General features: G+C 46.6%; 1 protein-coding gene across 1 annotated transcript in view; it reads left to right on the top strand.

The window, feature by feature from the left end:
- Window positions 1-21,791, top strand: part of LOC138284408 (intestinal mucin-like protein) — a 362,338-nt gene extending 340,547 nt beyond the window's left edge. The window contains exon 14 of the mRNA XM_069223145.1: window positions 20,954-21,791. Coding sequence (XP_069079246.1) covers window positions 20,954-21,119 — 166 coding nt within the window. The 3' untranslated portion in view covers window positions 21,120-21,791. The remainder of the gene's footprint in view (window positions 1-20,953) is intronic.
- Window positions 21,792-22,337: the final 546 nt, after the last annotated feature.

Here is a 22,337-nt window from a genome sequence, read left to right as displayed (position 1 = left end):
TTTCTGCATACTTGTGTATATATTTAGTGTATTACTTAAGAGAGTATAGTCTCTATGGTATGTTTGGCCTTTATGTCACCAAAATAAAGTACCTTTATTTTTATAACACTGAGTATTTTCTTTCATGTGTGTGAGTACTGTGTGACTACAGTGGTATTGCATGAGCTTCGCATGTCTCCTAGTTAGGCCTTCGCTGCTCATCCACACTACCCCTAGAGAGCCTGACACTGTCTACATTTCACTAATAAGGGATAAGTGGACCTGGTATAAGGCGTAAGTACCTTAGGTACCCACTACAAACCAGGCCATCCTCCTTCATCTCTCCCTTGGTTGGAACATAGAAATTGTTCCGGGCAACTGAGAGCAAGCAAAGGTTTCTCTGCCCACGTTAGTGCGGATAGGGAAACTGCTATGTCCCACAGGTGAGCACCCTGGGACATAGCTGGTGCCGGCCCTGGGGCATAGGGCCCCCATGGGCATAAATCCCCCAGGGCTGGCAGGCCCCCCATTTGCTTTTGCAGCCAGGCCCCGGGGGATGGGGTCCCCTCGGCTGAAAATCGGCCTGGGAAGGGGAGAGCCACACAGCCTGCTCCCCATTATCAAGATGGTCGGCCCTGGTGCATGATGTCCCTGGAGCCAAAATCAGCCATTATAAGGGGTCCATGTATTCAGCTGGGCCCCAGGGAATGGAGGCCCCAGAGCCAAAATCAGGCTGGGTGGCATACTGGGGGCATATAAAATAAAGTGCATGGAACCGCAGATTTTTTTCTTGGTCCCCACTCGACGAATCACCCAAGAACTTTCAAGACAGCAGCTGAAATGATTGGCAAACTTGTGTGGAAAATGTTGTGTAGATTTGTCAAATGGCGCCAAAGTTTTTAGTTTTTGGTAAAGCAAAAAATGATTTTCCTATGGAAACTAGGTCCTAACTATTACTACATACTGGTGACAGTGTGTGTATATATATATATATGCAAAGCAAGAAGAGAGAACTCTGGGTAGTTCCCAATTTTAGGTAGAGAGCAGCTCCAGTAAGGAGCACTCTGTGACACTCTAGAGTTACTCACCTAAAATGGCTGTTTTTCTTGGAAAGTGTTTAAGCATAGGATTGCCACAGTGCCATCCGCATTGAGCTAGAAAGCGACTAAATCTTTTGCTATCTGTACAGCAAAATCTTTAAGCATAGGATTGGCCCAGTGCTATCCTTGTGGAGCTGTAAAATGACAAATGTGTTTCACCACTCCAGGCACAGTATTACAGATGTGGACTGGTAAGATACCATCAAAGCCAACCTGAAATGAGCAAAAGCAACCCCCAACACCCCGACACGTGTTTCGATGCCATTACATCTTTGCAGAGAGGTTTAGCTTTGTCCAGACACAAAGGAGCACTCAGTATAAGTCAAAACAACACCCTTTCATGGTTAGGGTGGTGCATAAATTATGGGAACTACCCAGAGGTCTCTTCTGTTTTCCCTAATTTGTTGCCTGACAGGGAGACGATGAACTGTCTGGATAGCTGGAGAAGCAGATTTAAACTTGAAGATGCCCAGCAATAGTCGGTGGCAGCATTTTGCAATGTTTGAAGTTTATTTAGGTGTTGCTGCTACATACCAAGATAGATGTCATTTTAATAATTCCATTTTGAAAGCAACCAAACCCAAAACCACTGTCTTTTAGGCCTCAAAGGACAGAAAGGGGAGAGTTTTTTTTTTTTTTTCTTTATCAACCTTGTTGGACTTTTGGCCTTACGCAGGGACATCCCCAGTCTTTTTGCCTCCTTCCTCCTGGTTTTTCTGACCTCTCGCTGATGGCTCTAGGACTCTGAGCACTTTATCACTGCTGACCAGTGCTAAAGTGCAGGTGCTCTCCCATCTAAAGTTGGTATGATTGGCTTATACCTAATTGGCATATTTAATTCACCTATAAGTCCCTTGTACAGTGGTATCTCTATACCCAGGGCCTGTAAATTAAATACTACTAGTGGGCCTGCAGCGCTGCTTGCGCCACCCACTGAAGTAGACTTTCAAAACCAGTCTCAGGCCTGCTAGCGCAGGGCCTGTATGTGCAGTTTTCTGCCACAGGCACCTGGCATCTAAACTTACTTGCCAGGCCCAGTACTCCCCTTTTACTACATGTAAGTCACCCCTAAGGTACGCCCTAGCAAGCCCTATGGGCAGGGTGCCATGTATGTAGAAAGGCAGGACATGTGCCATATTGCATGGCCTGTCCTAGTAGTGACAAACAGCCTAACTTGGTGTCTCACTGCTGTGAGTGCTGCCTTCTCATAGGATTGCATTAGATATGCCCTGCCTTATGTGTAAGTGGTATTGTCTGATTTATGAGGGGTAGCGTAGGCATGTTTGGTATGGTTGTGATGGTGATAATAAATGCTGCTTACTGGTGTGGGTGTATTTTTTATTACTATCACAGAAATGCCACTTCTAGAAAGTGCGCATTTATCTGTGTTTATGACTCTGGTGTTTTGCAGCTTGACTCTAATCCACGTCTGGGCAGAGTGACAGTTGGGGCTTTGTGCATACTTTTCAGACAGCCTGTACACAGGGAGGGTGGAGGTGTCACAGAGGTGCATCTGCATACTGAATAGTCTTCCTGGGCTGAGTGAAGGGGGAGGCGGGCACACCTACACTTGTAAAGGCTGTGCCCTGGCCTCACACAATAGGGTCGTTAACCCACCACTGATGTTTGGAGCCTGTGCTGAAAGGAGAGAGGGGGCACTCCCAGAACCAGTTGTAACTGGCTGGAATCTCCTCTCCCTACCATTGTAAAACACTGTAAGAACTGACTATAAGTACAGGGGAATTTCCCCCACAATTTGAACACTCTTGGAAATTGAACCTGGACACAAGACGCTGCTGAATGGACTCACCAGGATACCGCCTTGGACTCCTGTTGCTGTTGCTGTGCTAACCTGTGACCTGCCTGGTCACTAGGAGGAACTGCCATCATCTGCACCCCTTGTGCTGGCCTGTAGCTGGAACCACCAGCCTTGTGCTCCTTCCTGCTTCATTGTTCCCAGGGGCAGGGTGCCGGGGCCCCTGACCCCTGTAACTTTTCCCTGTACAAGGAGTGCTGCCTTGATATCCCCTTTGCGCTGAGAGAGCGCTCTTCTGTGCCCTCAGGCACTTCGAGGCACCTGTTTCATGCTGGAATCACCGCCGCAACCCGGGCTATAAGTATGGCCTTAACGCTTTGAAAAGCGCTTCCTGGATGGCCCCCAGTAATCCCGGTCCCCAGAGGGGCCCGTCAATAATTTAAAGGAGGTGCGTGCCGCCCTCCTCTCCACAAAAGGATGTCAGAGGCCCCCATTTTGCACATAGGAGTGCCGGGGGCCCCATTGTTCATCCTCTGGGCACTGGAGGTGCCTTCATCAAGCTAGGTACTGTTAAAGGAACAATATATAGAACATAAGTTCTTATTAGAGACTTCTCCTGATTTATATATTGCCTACCTGTTTTTGATGGTGTGTCAATATACATCTGCAAATGCTCCTTTTATGGGCATGACTTGCTAATATGTTTCCCTAACTTGCCATATGTTTTCTAATGTTCCTACTATGGGTGTTTTATGATATTCTTATGACAAGTGTTCTAATGTGATAAAGTGTTTCCTGACTACTGCTTATGTTGCAGAATACTAAGTAACCTGTGTGTTATGTGTGACTACTGCTAGTTAGCAGAGTAACTAATGTGTAACGTTCTGACAACCGCTAAGGTAGCAGGATAGTACTGATATGTGATGTTTGGTCTGATAATTGCGTTGTGTACAATACAGTATATTTTCATATAATCTGGTGTTGTGTTTCCTTTGTGGTGGGGATATTGCGTCACATGTGTGTGTGTGTTGTGCAAACGCTTTACACATTGCCTCCGGGTTAAACCTGACTGCTCGTGCCAAGCTACCAAGGGGGTGAGCAGGGGTTATCTTGGACATGTAACTCCCTTGCCCTGACTAGAGTGGGTAAGTTCTGCCTGGCTGAGGTGCATACCCTAGCCAACTAGAAACCCCATTTCTAACAAACCTCAACATCGTACAATATGTTCCATACAATTTTTTTGGTACTGAAGAAAAAAGATTCAAGCAGGGCAAAGATTCTACATACTAAGTCCCAGATTTAAGAAGCACTAGTGCCACGTTAGCGTCATTTTTTATGCTGCTGTGGTGTTAGGCTTCATAAATGGCAGCGCCATGTTTACAAAGTGTCACAATGCATGCATTGAACCACTTTGTAACACTTTGCACCACATTATGCATGTGTCATGCATAATGTATGAAAAGGGTGTGTTCCCCCATTAGGGGGAATGTGGAAATGGTGCAGTGGAATCTAAGGGATTCCATTGCATCATTTTTGTGGCTACTTTTAACGCCTGCGCAGAGCAGGCATTAAAAGAGAGCGGGGAACACCATTGGTTACAACGGGCCCCATGTACTCTTTAGGGTTGGCACCAACATTTTGGTGCTGACTCTGAACAGTACATCAATGGTGTAAAAAATGTTTTCGTTATTGCCCCCTACCCTGTGCCTTGGTGCACAGTATTTTAAATATGGGGGCGCTAAGGGGCTCAAGAAAAGTGGCGCTGCACTGGGTGCAGCATAACTTTTCTTAAATCTGTTGCTAATTATTGTAAGCAGCCTGAGTTATTAGACAGAATTGTCTCAGCATGACAATTTACACTCAACATAGAAGACTGTGTGCAGCAAGTACTAACCTAGGTGCATGTGCTTGTTTTACTTCAGAAGATCTATTATCTGCAAAGTTTTTACCACAGTATGAACACAGCAGGTAGTAGTATCTTTCACAGCTTCTGACCTTGGTTATTTTAAATGAATAGTTGCTCTTTGAATATGTTTTGCATAGAGTATACACTGTGCATACTGGGGGAGCACAACAAACAATCCAGGTGGACATGTAGACATTAGTAGGAAGAATATTCCCTCTCCCCTGAGTTCAGGGATCTCCAGGTATCGATCAGGTGCCAGCTCTCAATCCAGCTCTTAAATGCCCCAGCTGCCTTGTCCACCACTTAGGTGGGTAATGGGGGAGGGTGCAATGGGCTGAGAGTGGTGTCCGTTATGCAGTTAAAATGACCCCAATAATTGTGGGATAATGTGTCGAGTTGGCCATTGTTAGACTTTTCATCCTTGGCGTGGTCTCCCTTAACTTTTTGCCTGTGTTCCCCAGGTTGTTGATGTGTGCTGGACTCTGATTTTACTGTTTTTGTTACTCTAGGCACTTTACCACTGCTAACCAGTGCTATATTGCAGGTGCTCCTTTACAAAATGTGTATGTAATTGGTTTATCCATGATTGGCATATTTGGTTTACTAGTAAATCCCTAGTAAAGTGCTCTAGAGGTGCCAGGGCCTGTAAATCAAATGCTACTAGTGGACCTGCAGCACTGGTTGTGCCACCCACAAACGTAGCTCTGTAATCATGTCTCAGACCTGCCACTGCAGTGTCTGTGTGTGCAGTTATAACTGTAAGTTCGACTTGGCAACTGTACCCACTTGCCAGGCCTAAACCTTCCCTTTTCTTACATCAGGCACCCCTAAGGTAGGCCCTAGGTAGCTCCAAGGGCAGGGTGCAGTGTACGGTTAAGGTAGGACATTTAGTAATGAGTTTTATATGTCCTGACAGTGAAATATTGCTAAATTCATTTATCACTGTTGTAAGGCCTGTCCCTCTCCTAGGTTAACATGGGGGCTACCTTTAAATATGATTAAAGTGTTGATTCTCTTTGGGAGCGTATGGGCGTGTGGAGTTTGGGGTCTCTGAGCTCACAATTTAAAATACATCTTTTAGTAAAGTTGATTTCTAAGATTGTGTGTTTGAAAATGCGACTTTTAGAAAGTGAGCATTTTCTTGCTCATACCATTTCTGTGACTCTGCCTGTTTGTGGATTCCCTGTCTGGGTCAGTTTGACAGTAGGGCTGATTGCACCTCACACTAGAAAGTGACACAAAGGGAGCTGGGGTGTAGTCTGTATTTCCTGATGAGCCATCTGTGCTAGGAGGGAGGGGAGGAGTGGTCACTTACACCTGAAAGGGCTATGCCTGTCCTCACACAATGCAGTCTCTGACCCCCTGGTGAGTGTCTGGGGCCTGGCCTGGGCAAGGCAGGATTTCACATTCAAAAGAGACTTTACTTTGAAGTAGGCCTATTTCAAAGGAGAAATTGGGTATAGGAAGGGTACCCAAAACCACAGACTTTGTAAACCCTTCTGGAAACAAGAGGATCCTCTGCCTGGAGAAGAGCTGAAGAGCTGAGTAAGAAGAGCTGCCCTGTGCTTTGTGGAGAGATCCTGCAGTTGCTGCTTCTACCAGAGTAAGAGAGCAAAGACTGGAATTTGTGTGCCTTCCATCTAGAGAAGAAATCTCCAAGGGCTTGATTTAGAGCTTGCCTCCTGTTGTTTGAAGTCTCAGGGACAGCAAAGACTTCTCCCTGCCAGCACCCTCCTACTCTACCCTGAGGTGCCCATCCAATTCCTGGGACCCTGAAAGGAGAAACTGGCAGCCTAAAGACAAGGAAATCCATGCCCAGAACACCGTGCGGGGAAAAGAGCGACACAACTCCGATCTGCGGCTGAAGAATCTACACACCGCCGGCTCTGCAGCTGAAAAACGGCACTTCCAGGAAATGCGACCGAAGAATCGACTCACGAAGCAGGAGAAACGAGGTCCAGCATCGCCGACGGAGGCTGGGAGATCACAACCGGCGCTGTGGGGTTTTCGGATCCTCATGAGGCTTGATTTCCGACTCAAGTACCGATGTGCATGGAAAAACAACGCAAAGCCTGCCAGGACCCAAGAGTGCTGACCGGATCGACGTATCGCTCTCCTGCGGAGAGAAGAAACTACGCGCCCCGACCTGGAAAAAGGAGAAAGGATGCACGGTCCCGCTCGTGAGTGGAATCAACACATTGCAAGCCCTTTTTGATGCACACTCGCCCGTGCAGGGTTATTTTTGACACGCCCAAGGTACCTTTTCACACTGACAGTGTTAGTGTGTGTTTAAAACTACTTAAAGACTCTTTTTGCATTTTTATTGATAACTTGACTTGTGTATTGTGGATTTTTGTCGTTTTGGTCTTGTTTTGTTTAGATAAGTATTTCATTTTTTATAAACCTGTGCTGTGTCATTTTGTAGTGTTTTCATTAAGTTACTGTGTGTGTTGGTACAAATACTTTACACCTAGCACTGTAGGAAAGTACCATCTTGCCTGGCATGTTACCCCCATTTTTCACTGTATTTATGTTGTTTTAGTTGTATGTGTCACTGGGACCCTGGTAACCCAGGGCCCCAGTGCTCATAAGTATGCCTGAATGTGTTACCTGTGTAGTGACTAACTGTCTCACTGAGGCTCTGCTAATCAGAACCTCAGTGGTTATGCTCTCTCATTTCTTTCCAAATTGTCACTAACAGGCTAGTGACCATTTTTACCAATTTACATTGGCTTACTGGAACACCCTTATAATTCCCTAGTATATGGTACTGAGGTACCCAGGGTATTGGGGTTCCAGGAGACCCCTATGGGCTGCAGCATTTCTTTTTCCACCCATAGGGAGCTCTGACAATTCTTACACAGGCCTGCCACTGCAGCCTGAGTGAAATAACGTCCACGTTATTTCACAGCCATTTTACACTGCACTTAAGTAACTTATAAGTCACCTATATGTCTAACCTTTACCTGGTAAAGGTTAGGTGCAAAGTTACTTAGTGTGAGGGCACCCTGGCACTAGCCAAGGTGCCCCCACATTGGTCAGAGCCAATTCCCTGAACTTTGTGAGTGCGGGGACACCATTACACGCGTGCACTACATATAGGTCACTACCTATATGTAGCTTCACAATGGTAACTCCGAATATGGCCATGTAACATGTCTATGATCATGGAATTGCCCCCTCTATGCCATCCTGGCATAGTTGGCACAATCCCATGATCCCAGTGGTCTGTAGCACAGACCCTGGTACTGCCAAACTGCCCTTCCTGGGGTTTCACTGCAGCTGCTGCTGCTGCCAACCCCTCAGACAGGCATCTGCCCTCCTGGGGTCCAGCCAGGCCTGGCCCAGGATGGCAGAACAAAGAACTTCCTCTGAGAGAGGGTGTGACACCCTCTCCCTTTGGAAAATGGTGTGAAGGCAGGGGAGGAGTAGCCTCCCCCAGCCTCTGGAAAAGCTTTCTTGGGCACAGATGTGCCCAATTCTGCATAAGCCAGTCTACACCGGTTCAGGGACCCCTTAGCCCCTGCTCTGGCGCGAAACTGGACAAAGGAAAAGGGAGTGACCACTCCCCTGACCTGCACCTCCCCTGGGAGGTGCCCAGAGCTCCTCCAGTGTGCTCCAGACCTCTGCCATCTTGGAAACAGAGGTGCTGCTGGCACACTGGACTGCTCTGAGTGGCCAGTGCCACCAGGTGACGTCAGAGACTCCTGCTGATAGGCTCCTTCAGGTGTTAGTAGCCTATCCTCTCTCCTAAGTAGCCAAACCCTCTTTTCTGGCTATTTAGGGTCTCTGTCTCTGGGGAAACTTTAGATAACGAATGCATGAGCTCAGCCGAGTTCCTCTGCATCTCTCTCTTCACCTTCTGATAAGGAATCGACTGCTGACCGCGCTGGAAGCCTGCAAACCTGCAACATAGTAGCAAAGACGACTACTGCAACTCTGTAACACTGATCCTGCCGCCTTCTCAACTGTTTTCCTGCTTGTGCATGCTGTGGGGGTAGCCTGCCTCCTCTCTGCACCAGAAGCTCCGAAGAAATCTCCCGTGGGTCGACGGAATCTTCCCCCTGCAACCGCAGGCACCAAAAAGCTGCATTACCGGTCCCTTGGGTCTCCTCTCAGCACGACGAGCGAGGTCCCTCGAATCCAGCGACTCTGTCCAAGTGACCCCCACAGTCCAGTGACTCTTCAGTCCAAGTTTGGTGGAGGTAAGTCCTTGCCTCACCTCGCTGGGCTGCATTGCTGGGAACCGCGACTTTGCAGCTACTCCGGCCCCTGTGCACTTCCGGCGTAAATCCTTTGTGCACAGCCAAGCCTGGGTCCACGGCACTCTAACCTGCATTGCACGACTTTCTAAGTTGGTCTCCGGCGACGTGGGACTCCTTTGTGCAACTTCGGCGAGCACCGTTTCACGCATCCTTGTAGTGCCTGTTTCTGGCACTTCTCTGGGTGCTACCTGCTTCAATGAGGGCTCTTTGTCTTGCTCGACGTCCTCTCTCTCTTCAGGTCCAATTTGCGACCTCCTGGGCCACAGCAGCGTCCAAAAACGCCAAACGCACGATTTGCGACTAGCAAGGCTTGTTGGCATCCTTCCGGCGGGAAAACACTTCTGCACGACTCTCCAAGGCGAGAGGGATCCGTCCAGCAAAGGGGAAGTCTCTAGCCCTTTTCGTTCCTGCAGAAACCTCAGCTTCTTCTGTCCAGTCAAAGCTTCTTTGCACCCGCAGCTGGCATTTCCTGGGCATCTGCCCATCTCCGACTTGCTTGTGACTTTTGGACTTGGTCCCCTTGTTCCACAGGTACCCTAGATTGGAAATCCACAGTTGTTGCATTGCTGGTTTGTGTCTTTCCTGCATTATTCCTCTAACACGACTACTTTGTCTTTAGGGGAACTTTAGTGCACTTTGCACTCACTTTTCAGGGTCTTGGGGAGGGTTATTTTTCTAACTCTCACTATTTTCTAATAGTCCCAGCGACCCTCTACAAGGTCACATAGGTTTGGGGTCCATTCGTGGTTCGCATTCCACTTTTGGAGTATATGGTTTGTGTTGCCCCTATCTCTATGTTTCCCCATTGCATCCTATTGTAACTATACATTGTTTGCACTGTTTTCTAAGACTATACTGCATATTTTTGCTATTGTGTATATATATCTTGTGTATATTTCCTATCCTCTCACTGAGGGTACACTCTAAGATACTTTGGCATATTGTCATAAAAATAAAGTACCTTTATTTTTAGTATAACTGTGTATTGTGTTTTCTTATGATATTGTGCATATGACACTAAGTGGTACTGTAGTAGCTTCACACGTCTCCTAGTTCAGCCTAAGCTGCTCTGCTAAGCTACCATTATCTATCAGCCTAAGCTGCTAGACACCCTATACACTAATAAGGGATAACTGGGCCTGGTGCAAGGTGCAAGTACCCCTTGGTACTCACTACAAGCCAGTCCAGCCTCCTACATTGGTTGTGCAGTGGTGGGATAAGTGCTTGAGACTACCTACCACTCTTGTCATTGTACTTTTCATAAGAGAAAAATATACAAAACAAGGTCAGTGTATATACACATAGCCAAAAAGTTTTGAATTTCCTCTTTTCACTCTTTTCTAAGTGCTGAAAAGTACTTCTAAACTTTCAAAAAGTTCTTAAAAGTTTAAAAAGTTTTTTTCTGTCTTTCCAAAAAGTTCTTAAAACTTTTTTCTCTTTTTCTATCACTTTAACTCTCTCTAAAAAATGTCTGGCACAGGCCAAAGTGTTGATCTGTCCAAACGTACATATGACAACCTTAGCTGGAAAAGAGCAAGGAGTCTCTGTATAGAGAGAGGTTTGAGTGTAGGGAAGAATCCTTCCTTGGAACTGTTACTTAACATGCTTAGAGAACAGGATAAGGCCATAGGTGCCCCATCTGTTGAAAAAGTACCTAATAGTTCTCAATCTGATTCAGGGACTCCCCCAGGAAAAGATTCAGGAAAGAAACTTCCTAGCCTGCCCATTACTAGACAATCTAGCATAGATGGTAATGATGATGAGCCACACCAAATAAATAGTGTTGTCTCACATCATAGCAAAAGCATTTATTCTCACCATACTGGTAGTAATGTTTCTGTAAACCAAGCTGTTAGGGTGGCTTCTGTAAGGGACAGGTCTCCTTCTGTTCATTCCCATCATAGCTCTGTTTCTAGAAATGTCCCTCCCACCAACCCTGATGACAGAATGTTAGAGAGGGAACTCAATAAGTTGAGGGTGGAACAAACCAGACTGAAGCTTAAAAAGCAACAGCTGGATTTGGATAGACAGTCTTTTGAATTAGAGAAGGAAAGACAGAAGTTGGGTTTAGATACCCATGGTGGCAGCAGCAGTATTCCCCATAGTCATCCTGCAAAAGAGCATGATTCCAGGAATCTGCACAAGATAGTTCCCCCTTATAAGGAGGGGGATGACATTAACAAGTGGTTTGCTGCACTTGAGAGGGCCTGTGTTGTACAGGATGTCCCTCAAAGGCAGTGGGCTGCTATCCTATGGCTATCATTTAGTGGAAAAGGTGGGGATAGGCTCCTTACTGTGAAAGAAAATGATGCTAATAATTTCCAAGTTCTTAAGAATGCACTCCTGGATGGTTATGGCTTAACCACTGAACAGTACAGGATAAAGTTCAGAGAGACCAAAAAGGAGTCTTCACAAGACTGGGTTGATTTCATTGACCAGGCAGTGAAGGCCTTGGAGGGGTGGTTACATGGCAGTAAAGTTACTGATTATGACAGCCTGTATAACTTGATCCTGAGAGAGCATATTCTTAATAATTGTGTGTCTGATTTGTTACACCAATACTTGGTGGACTCTGATCTGACCTCTCCCCAAGAATTGGGAAAGAAGGCAGACAAATGGGTCAGAACAAGAGTGAACAGAAAAGTTCATACAGGGGGTGACAAAGATGGCAACAAAAAGAAGGATGGTAAGTCTTCTGACAAGGGTGGGGACAAATCTAAAAATGAGTCTTCATCAGGCCCACAAAAACACTCTGGTGGGAGTGGTGGGTCCAAATCCTCCTTTAATCAGAACAAGGAAAAGAAACCATGGTGCTATTTATGTAAAATAAAAGGCCATTGGACAACAGATCCCAGTTGTCCAAAGAAAGGCACCACTGCTCCTACCACTACAACCCCTACTGCTACACCTAGTGTCCCTACTAATAGCAGTGGTGGTGGGAGCAAACCTACTAATAGCCAATCCAAGGGAGTAGCTGGGCTCACTTTTGGTAATTTAGTTGGGGTTGGTCTAATTAGGGAGACCACAGAGGCTACTTTAGTCTCTGAAGGGGCTATTGATTTAGCCACTTTGGTTGCTTGCCCCCATAACTTGGAGAAGTACAAGCAACTAACCCTAATAAATGGTGTTGAGGTCCAGGCCTACAGGGACACAGGTGCCAGTGTCACAATGGTGATTGAGAAACTGGTGCACCCTGAACAACACATACTTGGACACCAGTACCAAGTAACCGATGCTCACAACATAACACAAAGCCACCCCATGGCTGTTGTAAATCTCAACTGGGGGGGGGTAACTGGTCCAAAGAAAGTTGTGGTAGCTTCAGATTTACCTGTAGACTGTCTATTAGGGAATGATTTGGAGACATCAGCTTGGTCAGATGTGGAGTTGGAGGCCCATGCAGCAATGCTGGGCATCCCAGGGCATATTTTTGCTTTGACAAGGGCTCAGGCCAAAAAGCAAAAAGGACAGGGATCCTGGAACAATGGACCAAGTGCTCCCTAAAGCTAGGGCTAGTAGAAGCAAACCACTTCCTACTATCCCTCCCTCTACAGTGGATTCTACTTCTGAGGAAGAAGAATTCCCTCCCTGTGCAGAACCTACACCAGAGGAGCTGGAAGCAGACACTGCTGAGCTTTTGGGTGAAGGGGGGCCTGCCAGAGAGGAGCTGAGTGTGGCACAGCAAACCTGTCCCACATTAGAGGGTCTCAGACAGCAAGCTGTCAAACAGGCTAATGGGGATGTCAGTGACTCTCACAGAGTTTACTGGGAGGACAACCTCTTGTACACTGAGCATAGGGATCCTAAACCTGGAGCTGCCAGGAGATTAGTGATTCCTCAGGAGTACAGAAAGTTCCTCCTAACACTGGCACATGACATTCCCTTAGCTGGGCATCTAGGACAAATGAAAACTTGGGACAGGCTTGTTCCCCTGTTTCATTGGCCTAGGATGTCTGAGGACACAAAGGAATTTTGTAAGTCCTGTGAAACCTGTCAAGCCAGTGGCAAGACAGGTGGCACTCCAAAGGCACCCCTTATCCCACTGCCTGTGGTTGGGGTTCCCTTTGAAAGGGTAGGGGTTGACATAGTTGGCCCCCTTGACCCTCCTACTGCTTCAGGCAATAGGTTTATCTTAGTGGTAGTGGACCATGCCACAAGATATCCTGAAGCAATTCCTTTAAGGACCACTACAGCACCTGCAGTGGCAAAGGCCCTCCTGGGAATATTTTCCAGGGTGGGCTTCCCAAAGGAAGTCGTATCAGACAGAGGAAGCAATTTCATGTTCTGCATACTTAAAGGCCATGTGGAAGGAGTGTGGTGTAACGTACAAGTTCACAACACCCTATCATCCACAAACAAATGGACTGGTGGAGAGATTTAATAAAACTCTCAAAGGCATGATTATGGGTCTCCCTGAAAAACTCCGCAGGAGATGGGATATCCTTCTACCATGCCTCCTTTTTGCCTACAGGGAGGTACCCCAGAAAGGAGTGGGCTTCAGCCCCTTTGAACTTCTTTTTGGACACCCTGTTAGGGGTCCACTTACACTTGTAAAGGAGGGTTGGGAACAACCTTTAAAAGCTCCTAAGCAGGATATTGTGGACTATGTACTTGGCCTCAGATCAAGGATGGCTGAGTACATGAAAAAGGCCAGTAAAAACCTTCAGGCCAGCCAAGAGCTCCAGAAGCAATGGCATGATCAGAAGGCTGTTTTGGTTCAGTACCAACCAGGGCAGAAAGTGTGGGTCTTGGAGCCTGTGGCCCCAAGAGCACTCCAAGATAAATGGAGTGGTCCCCACACAATTGTTGAAAAGAAGGGTGAAGTCACCTACTTGGTTGACTTAGGCACTGCCAGGAGTCCCCTTAGGGTGCTCCATGTCAACCGCCTGAAACCCTACTATGACAGGGCTGATCTCACCCTGCTCATGGCAACTGATGAGGGACAGGAAGAAGACAGTGATCCTCTACCTGATCTCTTCTCTTCCACAGAACAAGATGCTCTTGTGGAAGGTGTAGTTTTGGCTGATTGTCTTACTGCTGAGCAGAAAGATAATTGCATAAATCTCCTAGGACAATTTTCAGAACTCTTCTCTACTGTGCCAGGCACCACTTCTTGGTGTGAGCACACTATAGATACTGGAGACAGTTTACCTGTCAAAAGTAAGATCTATAGGCAGCCTGACCATGTCAGGGACTGCATAAAGCAAGAAGTTCAGAAAATGTTGGAACTAGGAGTGGTTGAGCACTCTGACAGTCCATGGGCTTCTCCTGTGGTACTGGTACCAAAACCCAATTCTAAAGATGGAAAGAAGGAAATGCGGTTTTGTGTAGACTATAGAGGTCTCAACTTGGTAACCAAAACTGATGCTCACCCTATACCCAGGGCAGATGAGCTCATAGATACACTGGCATCTGCCAAGTATCTAAGCACTTTTGATTTGACTGCAGGGTATTGGCAGATCAAATTGTCAGAAGATGCTAAACCTAAGACTGCATTTTCTACCATTGGAGGACATTACCAGTTTACTGTAATGCCTTTTGGTTTGAAAAATGCACCTGCCACTTTTCAGAGGTTGGTGAACACAGTCCTGCAAGGGCTGGAAGCTTTCAGTGCAGCATATTTGGACGATATAGCTGTCTTTAGCTCCAGCTGGTATGATCACCTGGTCCACCTATGGAAAGTTTTGGAGGCTCTGCAAAAGGCAGGCCTCACTATCAAGGCTTCAAAGTGCCAGATAGGGCAGGGTAAGGTGGTTTATCTGGGACACCTTGTTGGTGGGGAACAAATTGCACCACTTCAGGGGAAAATCCAAACTATTATTGATTGGGTTCCCCCTACCACTCAGACTCAGGTGAGAGCCTTCCTAGGCCTCACTGGGTATTACAGGAGGTTCATTAAGAACTATGGCTCCATTGCAGCCCCTCTTAATGACCTCACATCCAAGAAAATGCCTAAAAGGTATTATGGACAGCAAGCTGTCAGAAAGCTTTTGAGGAGCTGAAGCAGGCCATGTGCTCTGCACCTGTCCTGAAAAGCCCTTGTTACTCTAAAAAATTCTATGTCCAAACTGATGCATCTGAATTAGGAGTAGGGGCAGTCCTATCACAACTTAATTCTGAGGGCCAGGATCAACCTGTTGCTTTTATTAGTAGAAGGTTGACCCCTAGAGAAAAGCGTTGGTCTGCCATTGAGAGAGAGGCCTTTGCTGTGGTCTGGTCTCTGAAGAAGTTGAGGCCATACCTGTTTGGCACTCACTTCATTGTTCAGACAGACCACAAACCTCTACTTTGGCTAAAACAAATGAAAGGTGAAAATCCTAAATTGTTGAGGTGGTCCATATCCCTACAGGGAATGGACTATACAGTGGAACATAGACCTGGGAGTAGCCACTCCAATGCAGATGGACTCTCCAGATATTTCCACTTAGACAATGAAGACTCATCAGGTCATGGCTAGTCTTATTGTCCTTCGTTTGGGGGGGGGTTGTGTAGGAAAGTACCATCTTGCCTGGCATGTTACCCCCATTTTTCACTGTATTTATGTTGTTTTAGTTGTATGTGTCACTGGGACCCTGGTAACCCAGGGCCCCAGTGCTCATAAGTATGCCTGAATGTGTTACCTGTGTAGTGACTAACTGTCTCACTGAGGCTCTGCTAATCAGAACCTCAGTGGTTATGCTCTCTCATTTCTTTCCAAATTGTCACTAACAGGCTAGTGACCATTTTTACCAATTTACATTGGCTTACTGGATCACCCTTATAATTCCCTAGTATATGGTACTGAGGTACCCAGGGTATTGGGGTTCCAGGAGACCCCTATGGGCTGCAGCATTTCTTTTGCCACCCATAGGGAGCTCTGACAATTCTTACACAGGCCTGCCACTGCAGCCTGAGTGAAATAACGTCCACGTTATTTCACAGCCATTTTACACTGCACTTAAGTAACTTATAAGTCACCTATATGTCTAACCTTTACCTGGTAAAGGTTAGGTGCAAAGTTACTTAGTGTGAGGGCACCCTGGCACTAGCCAAGGTGCCCCCACATTGTTCAGAGCCAATTCCCTGAACTTTGTGAGTGCGGGGACACCATTACACGCGTGCACTACATATAGGTCACTACCTATATGTAGCTTCACAATGGTAACTCCGAATATGGCCATGTAACATGTCTATGATCATGGAATTGCCCCCTCTATGCCATCCTGGCATAGTTGGCACAATCCCATGATCCCAGTGGTCTGTAGCACAGACCCTGGTACTGCCAAACTGCCCTTCCTGGGGTTTCACTGCAGCTGCTGCTGCTGCCAACCCCTCAGACAGGCATCTGCCCTCCTGGGGTCCAGCCAGGCCTGGCCCAGGATGGCAGAACAAAGAACTTCCTCTGAGAGAGGGTGTGACACCCTCTCCCTTTGGAAAATGGTGTGAAGGCAGGGGAGGAGTAGCCTCCCCCAGCCTCTGGAAATGCTTTCTTGGGCACAGATGTGCCCAATTCTGCATAAGCCAGTCTACACCGGTTCAGGGACCCCTTAGCCCCTGCTCTGGCGCGAAACTGGACAAAGGAAAAGGGAGTGACCACTCCCCTGACCTGCACCTCCCCTGGGAGGTGTCCAGAGCTCCTCCAGTGTGCTCCAGACCTCTGCCATCTTGGAAACAGAGGTGCTGCTGGCACACTGGACTGCTCTGAGTGGCCAGTGCCACCAGGTGACGTCAGAGACTCCTGCTGATAGGCTCCTTCAGGTGTTAGTAGCCTATCCTCTCTCCTAAGTAGCCAAACCCTCTTTTCTGGCTATTTAGGGTCTCTGTCTCTGGGGAAACTTTAGATAACGAATGCATGAGCTCAGCCGAGTTCCTCTGCATCTCTCTCTTCACCTTCTGATAAGGAATCGACTGCTGACCGCGCTGGAAGCCTGCAAACCTGCAACATAGTAGCAAAGACGACTACTGCAACTCTGTAACGCTGATCCTGCCGCCTTCTCGACTGTTTTCCTGCTTGTGCATGCTGTGGGGGTAGCCTGCCTCCTCTCTGCACCAGAAGCTCCGAAGAAATCTCCCGTGGGTCGACGGAATCTTCCCCCTGCAACCGCAGGCACCAAAAAGCTGCATTACCGGTCCCTTGGGTCTCCTCTCAGCACGACGAGCCCCCACAGTCCAGTGACTCTTCAGTCCAAGTTTGGTGGAGGTAAGTCCTTGCCTCACCTCGCTGGGCTGCATTGCTGGGAACCGCGACTTTGCAGCTACTCCGGCCCCTGTTCACTTCCGGCAGAAATCCTTTGTGCACAGCCAAGCCTGGGTCCACGGCACTCTAACCTGCATTGCACAACTTTCTAAGTTGGTCTCCGGCGACGTGGGACTCCTTTGAGCAACTTCGGTGAGCACCGTTTCACGCATCCTCGTAGTGCCTGTTTCTGGCACTTCTCTGGGTGCTATCTGCTTCAGTGAGGGCGCTTTGTCTTGCTCGACGTCCCTTCTCTCTTCAGGTCTAATTTGCGACCTCCTGGTCCCTCCTGGTCCACAGCAGCATCCAAAAACGTCAAACGCACGATTTGCGACTAGCAAGGCTTGTTGGCGTCCTTCCGGCGGGAAAACACTTCTGCACGACTCTCCAAGGCAAGAGGGATCCGTCCACCAAAGGGGAAGTCTCTAGCCCTTTTCGTTCCTGCAGAAACCTCAGCTTCTTCTGTCCAGTCAAAGCTTCTTTGCACCCACAGCTGGCATTTCCTGGGCATCTGCCCATCTCCGACTTGCTTGTGACTTTCGGACTTGGTCCCCTTGTTCCACAGGTACCCTAGATTGGAAATCCACAGTTGTTGCATTGCTGGTTTGTGTCTTTCCTGCATTATTCCTCTAACACGACTACTTTGTCTTTAGGGGAACTTTAGTGCACTTTGCACTCACTTTTCAGGGTCTTGGGGAGGGTTATTTTTCTAACTCTCACTATTTTCTAATAGTCCCAGCGACCCTCTACAAGGTCACATAGGTTTGGGGTCCATTCGTGGTTCGCATTCCACTTTTGGAGTATATGGTTTGTGTTGCCCCTATCTCTATGTTTCCCCATTGCATCCTATTGTAACTATACATTGTTTGCACTGTTTTCTAAGACTATACTGCATATTTTTGCTATTGTGTATATATATCTTGTGTATATTTCCTATCCTCTCACTGAGGGTACACTCTAAGATACTTTGGCATATTGTCATAAAAATAAAGTACCTTTATTTTTAGTATAACTGTGTATTGTGTTTTCTTATGATATTGTGCATATGACACTAAGTGGTACTGTAGTAGCTTCACACGTCTCCTAGTTCAGCCTAAGCTGCTCTGCTAAGCTACCATTATCTATCAGCCTAAGCTGCTAGACACCCAATACACTAATAAGGGATAACTGGGCCTGGTGCAAGGTGCAAGTACCCCTTGGTACTCACTACAAGCCAGTCCAGCCTCCTACAAGCACTCTGAAGTTAAGCCTACTGCTCTGCCAAGCTACCAAGGGGGTAAGCAGGGGTTAGCTGAGTGTGATTCTCTTTTACCCTGACTAGAGTGAGGGTCCTTGTTTGAACAGGGGGTAACCTGACTGTCAACCAAAGACCCCATTTCTAACAGCCATGTACAAGGATAGGCCATCAAAGTAGGCATTCTAGTCTTCATTAGTTGCATACACATTTATGAAGGCCACATCTTTTCCATTCAGCCTCTAGGACAAAATTGTATACCTCCCATCAGTGTCCACTGTCACCTGGATTTTCTATAATGGGACTCCAGTGTGCATCCATATTAGAACCCCCTTGCATAGGCAGAGTACTGAATGAAATACACCTGACCCCTCCATTGCCTTTGGAACGCCAGGCCCTTCGCTCTTTTCAGGGGAGTTTCTTGCAGCATTACTATCAGTGCCCAGCTTTGTTTAACTTATGCCTGCACATTAGAACACTTTCGCATATTGTTAACACCCCAGACATTCCACCTAACAACTCTGCATTTTCCCATCATAGGTAGAAATTAAACCAGTGGATACAATCAACCACTCGATGCCCCACGCCTCCCCCTACCCCACTATGCCATGTTTCACAGTTTTATGATCCCAGAGCCTTGCCAAACTAAAACATGTAAAAGCTATAAACAAGAATCAACAACTTACCCCTCCCCTGACCGATGAGTCATTGCGCCCTGTACAAACACAAGCAACTATTGAGCATTGTCCAAAGTAACTCTCCAAGAACCTCTAGAGAAAGGTTGGGGAGTGCATGAGGCCGCCCGATTTTCTCAGCTCTGCCCTTCCCTCCCGGGCCCCGCAAGCCTCTGTGTAGCTCCAAAATTTTATCTATGTGTTGTGGATGGGTTCATCTTGTTCAGATCAAGTCATCTGTTGTGCTGGGGTCACCGCAGGGGCATTCATGCCTCCAATGCGCTCTGCTGCAAGTCTACTGAAGCAGGTAGTTATGTGGTCACACGAGTCCCCCTGTCTATCTGGGTCTGGCGCACTGAAGAGTATTGTGGCTGCAGCGTGAACCACCAGGCCTCAGTAAGCGCTACCTACCCTCTCTCTGTTTCCTCCAAGACTGGCGTTTAGTTTTGGATTTGACCCAGGGGAGCCTGAGGAAACTGGCTGCAGTGCCTGCAACGTCACATCAAGATAATACAGTCAATTTTAATGCATACATGTATGATATCACAGCCATTACCAGGAGATGACAGATCCTGCTGTTACCTACAATGGAAATTAATGAAATACTGTTTATAATATGAAAATGTATAATCATGGGACCATCTTAGGCTGGGTCTCTTTTGTTAGGATGTGTCTCTTTAGGACTGAGGACTTTATTATAGTTTGTCGATGGTGTGAGTTATAGCTTATGGCAGTTATATTATGGCAGATGGAATACACACCACTATTTGCGAGTATCCTGTCCGCCAGACTGTAGATAAGATCCTAAGGGCCAGATTTACAAGGCCCTAGTTCCTCCTTGCGCCACAGTAGCGTATTTTTTTTCATGATAATGTGGCTCAAGGAGGCACTTTTCACCATGCCATATTAAAGTGGTGCGATGCACGCATTGTGCCACTTTGCCACCCCTTGCACCACATTATGCCTGCACCAGGCATAATGAGCCATGTTTATGAAGGCCCTAGGACCACAATTGTCCACATTAGCGTCATTCTTTTGACAAAAACACTGCACCATATTTACAAAGTGGTGCAGTACATGCGCCACTTTGTAAACCCTTGTGCCACATTATGCCGGCGCACACGTTCTGGTGTTAGGTGGTGATAGGGGTGCGCAGAAACAAGTGGGGCATCAGTTCTGATGCGCCACTTTTTCATAAATATGCGCAAATGTATGCAGAGGGGTTGTTCCGGCATTAGAAGGCCCGCAAAAATGGTGGAGTGAAATCTACAAGATTTCACTGATCCATTTTTGGCGTCTTTTTTAACGCCTGCTGAAAGCAGGCATTAAAGTGTTGTACACATTGTAATCAGTGGTCCTTCTTGCACGTTACTGCACTAGTCTCAAGCAAAGCTCCACAATAGCACCCAAAATTTTGATGCTATTGCCCTAACATGCGCCAAGGTGTGCTGCATTGTAAATACGGTGCAACCATGGTGTTGTTGGGTGACGGTAGGAGCACGCAAGAAAAGTGGCAAATCGGGACCAATGCGCTACTTTCTTGAAAATCTGTCCCTCAGGCTGTTCTATAAGAACAAATGTTCAACTACCACACATTTGACCGAGAACTTAGAATTCGAGTGATTACCCTCTGATCTGACTGTCTAGCCTAACCCAGGGGTCCATTAAAAATGTAAACTCTTCATTCACAGCTGAAAGCCTGTTCTAATTCTGTGAAAAGTAATTTCGTTTAGAATAGGAGGAAATACAGTATCTTGCCTGGCTAAGAAATTCTTTCCGTCGCATTTTTTCATTACCAGTACTACTTTTTGTGTTCCTCTGCAGATATTCAATTGATGGAAAGATAATCTACCGCAGCTGTGCCTGCTGTGAAGAGATGACGATGACTAAGAAATCAACAATACTGTCCTGTCGGAATGGAAAGCAAATAAAATATGAATATCCCACAATTGCCTCTTGCGGATGCATACATGCTGACTGCGTCAAGTAATCATTTTGAGGTGTGCTGCAAAGTAGTGAAGGGATCAGTGATCGGATTAACGCGATGCTAAAAACTGTATTGACTGGCTGATGCCCAGTACATTATTCACAGTAGCGTCTGTATGAATATTTGCTTCCAAATTTAAAAAATCCGCTGTCTTTGGAGCCGCACAACAACGTGTCAAAAAAGCCCAAACGAATGTTGACAAGTTTGCAGTTTTCTACTCCAGCGGTGACATTAGTCTAAAATAAATTATGTCCATTTTTCTCTAAAATGGGGCCTTCTCATTTGAATTGCAGATTAGTCTTCTAAACTGCAAATTTAAAGCTGTGGATCTGCCGGCTTGCATATTAAATCCCCTTCTCTCATCTTTGATCTGCACCCCGTCTTGTATGTCAGGCTGAAAACAAGTTCAGCAGCCGCCAGTAAAGTTGCCCGGAGAGAAGGTGCCTTTGCATGGCCTGCTGACCTCTCCCAATGAATGAAACTCGGGATTTTTTCAGTTCAGTTTTTTTGGGTGAGATGTTGGATCAGAATACTTGTTTGTCATATGGGTCATCAAAATTACGAACTCTGTGATACGGATACCATGGTGGGAAAGGGAATGTATGCTTGCTATCTTTTATATGATTCTTCTTGTTATGGAAATCTCTGGTGATTAATAAACTTTGATATTGAGAACGTGTTATTTTTATCAAGTTCATTTCACAAATTTTAACAGTTTGTCCGAATTAACAGAGTACTTCATAAATGCCTTCAGGAGGAAATCAGACCAGGAAGATACTATGGGCTAAATATTTAACTAAGACCTTATCCTCTGGTTTTAATATTAATAATAAAACAATGACCTTTTTGTATTAGGCTTCCAGAAGCCAATAACGGCATCGTGAATATAAAAACCATGTTTCAGCCCAGAATTGAGATTTGGGATGATACAATTTGGTTGCCTGCATGCACGCATGACTGTAGCCATGAAATCCTTCTGAGGGGCCATTTTCTCATCGGTTTGCCCGTCGAGGTCAAACACCTACAACTACGGCTGAAAGTAAGTTCAGACATGTACTTTTCAGGTTTACCAAACACGAGCAGAGATCCCAATAAATCCAGATGGATAGGCACTCACCGCTCGGTATATGTGTACGTTTGTGTCTACGGACGCACAGAGTCCAATAAGATGTTAATGCACAAACGCAAACCTGGTGGGCAATCTGAAAGTCAAATAACCTA

The sequence above is a fragment of the Pleurodeles waltl genome, chromosome 3_1 (genome assembly GCF_031143425.1).
Source record: "Pleurodeles waltl isolate 20211129_DDA chromosome 3_1, aPleWal1.hap1.20221129, whole genome shotgun sequence".
NCBI lineage: Eukaryota > Metazoa > Chordata > Amphibia > Caudata > Salamandridae > Pleurodeles > Pleurodeles waltl.
Note: the sequence above shows the minus strand (reverse complement) of the source record. Positions and strands in the feature narration are given on the sequence as shown.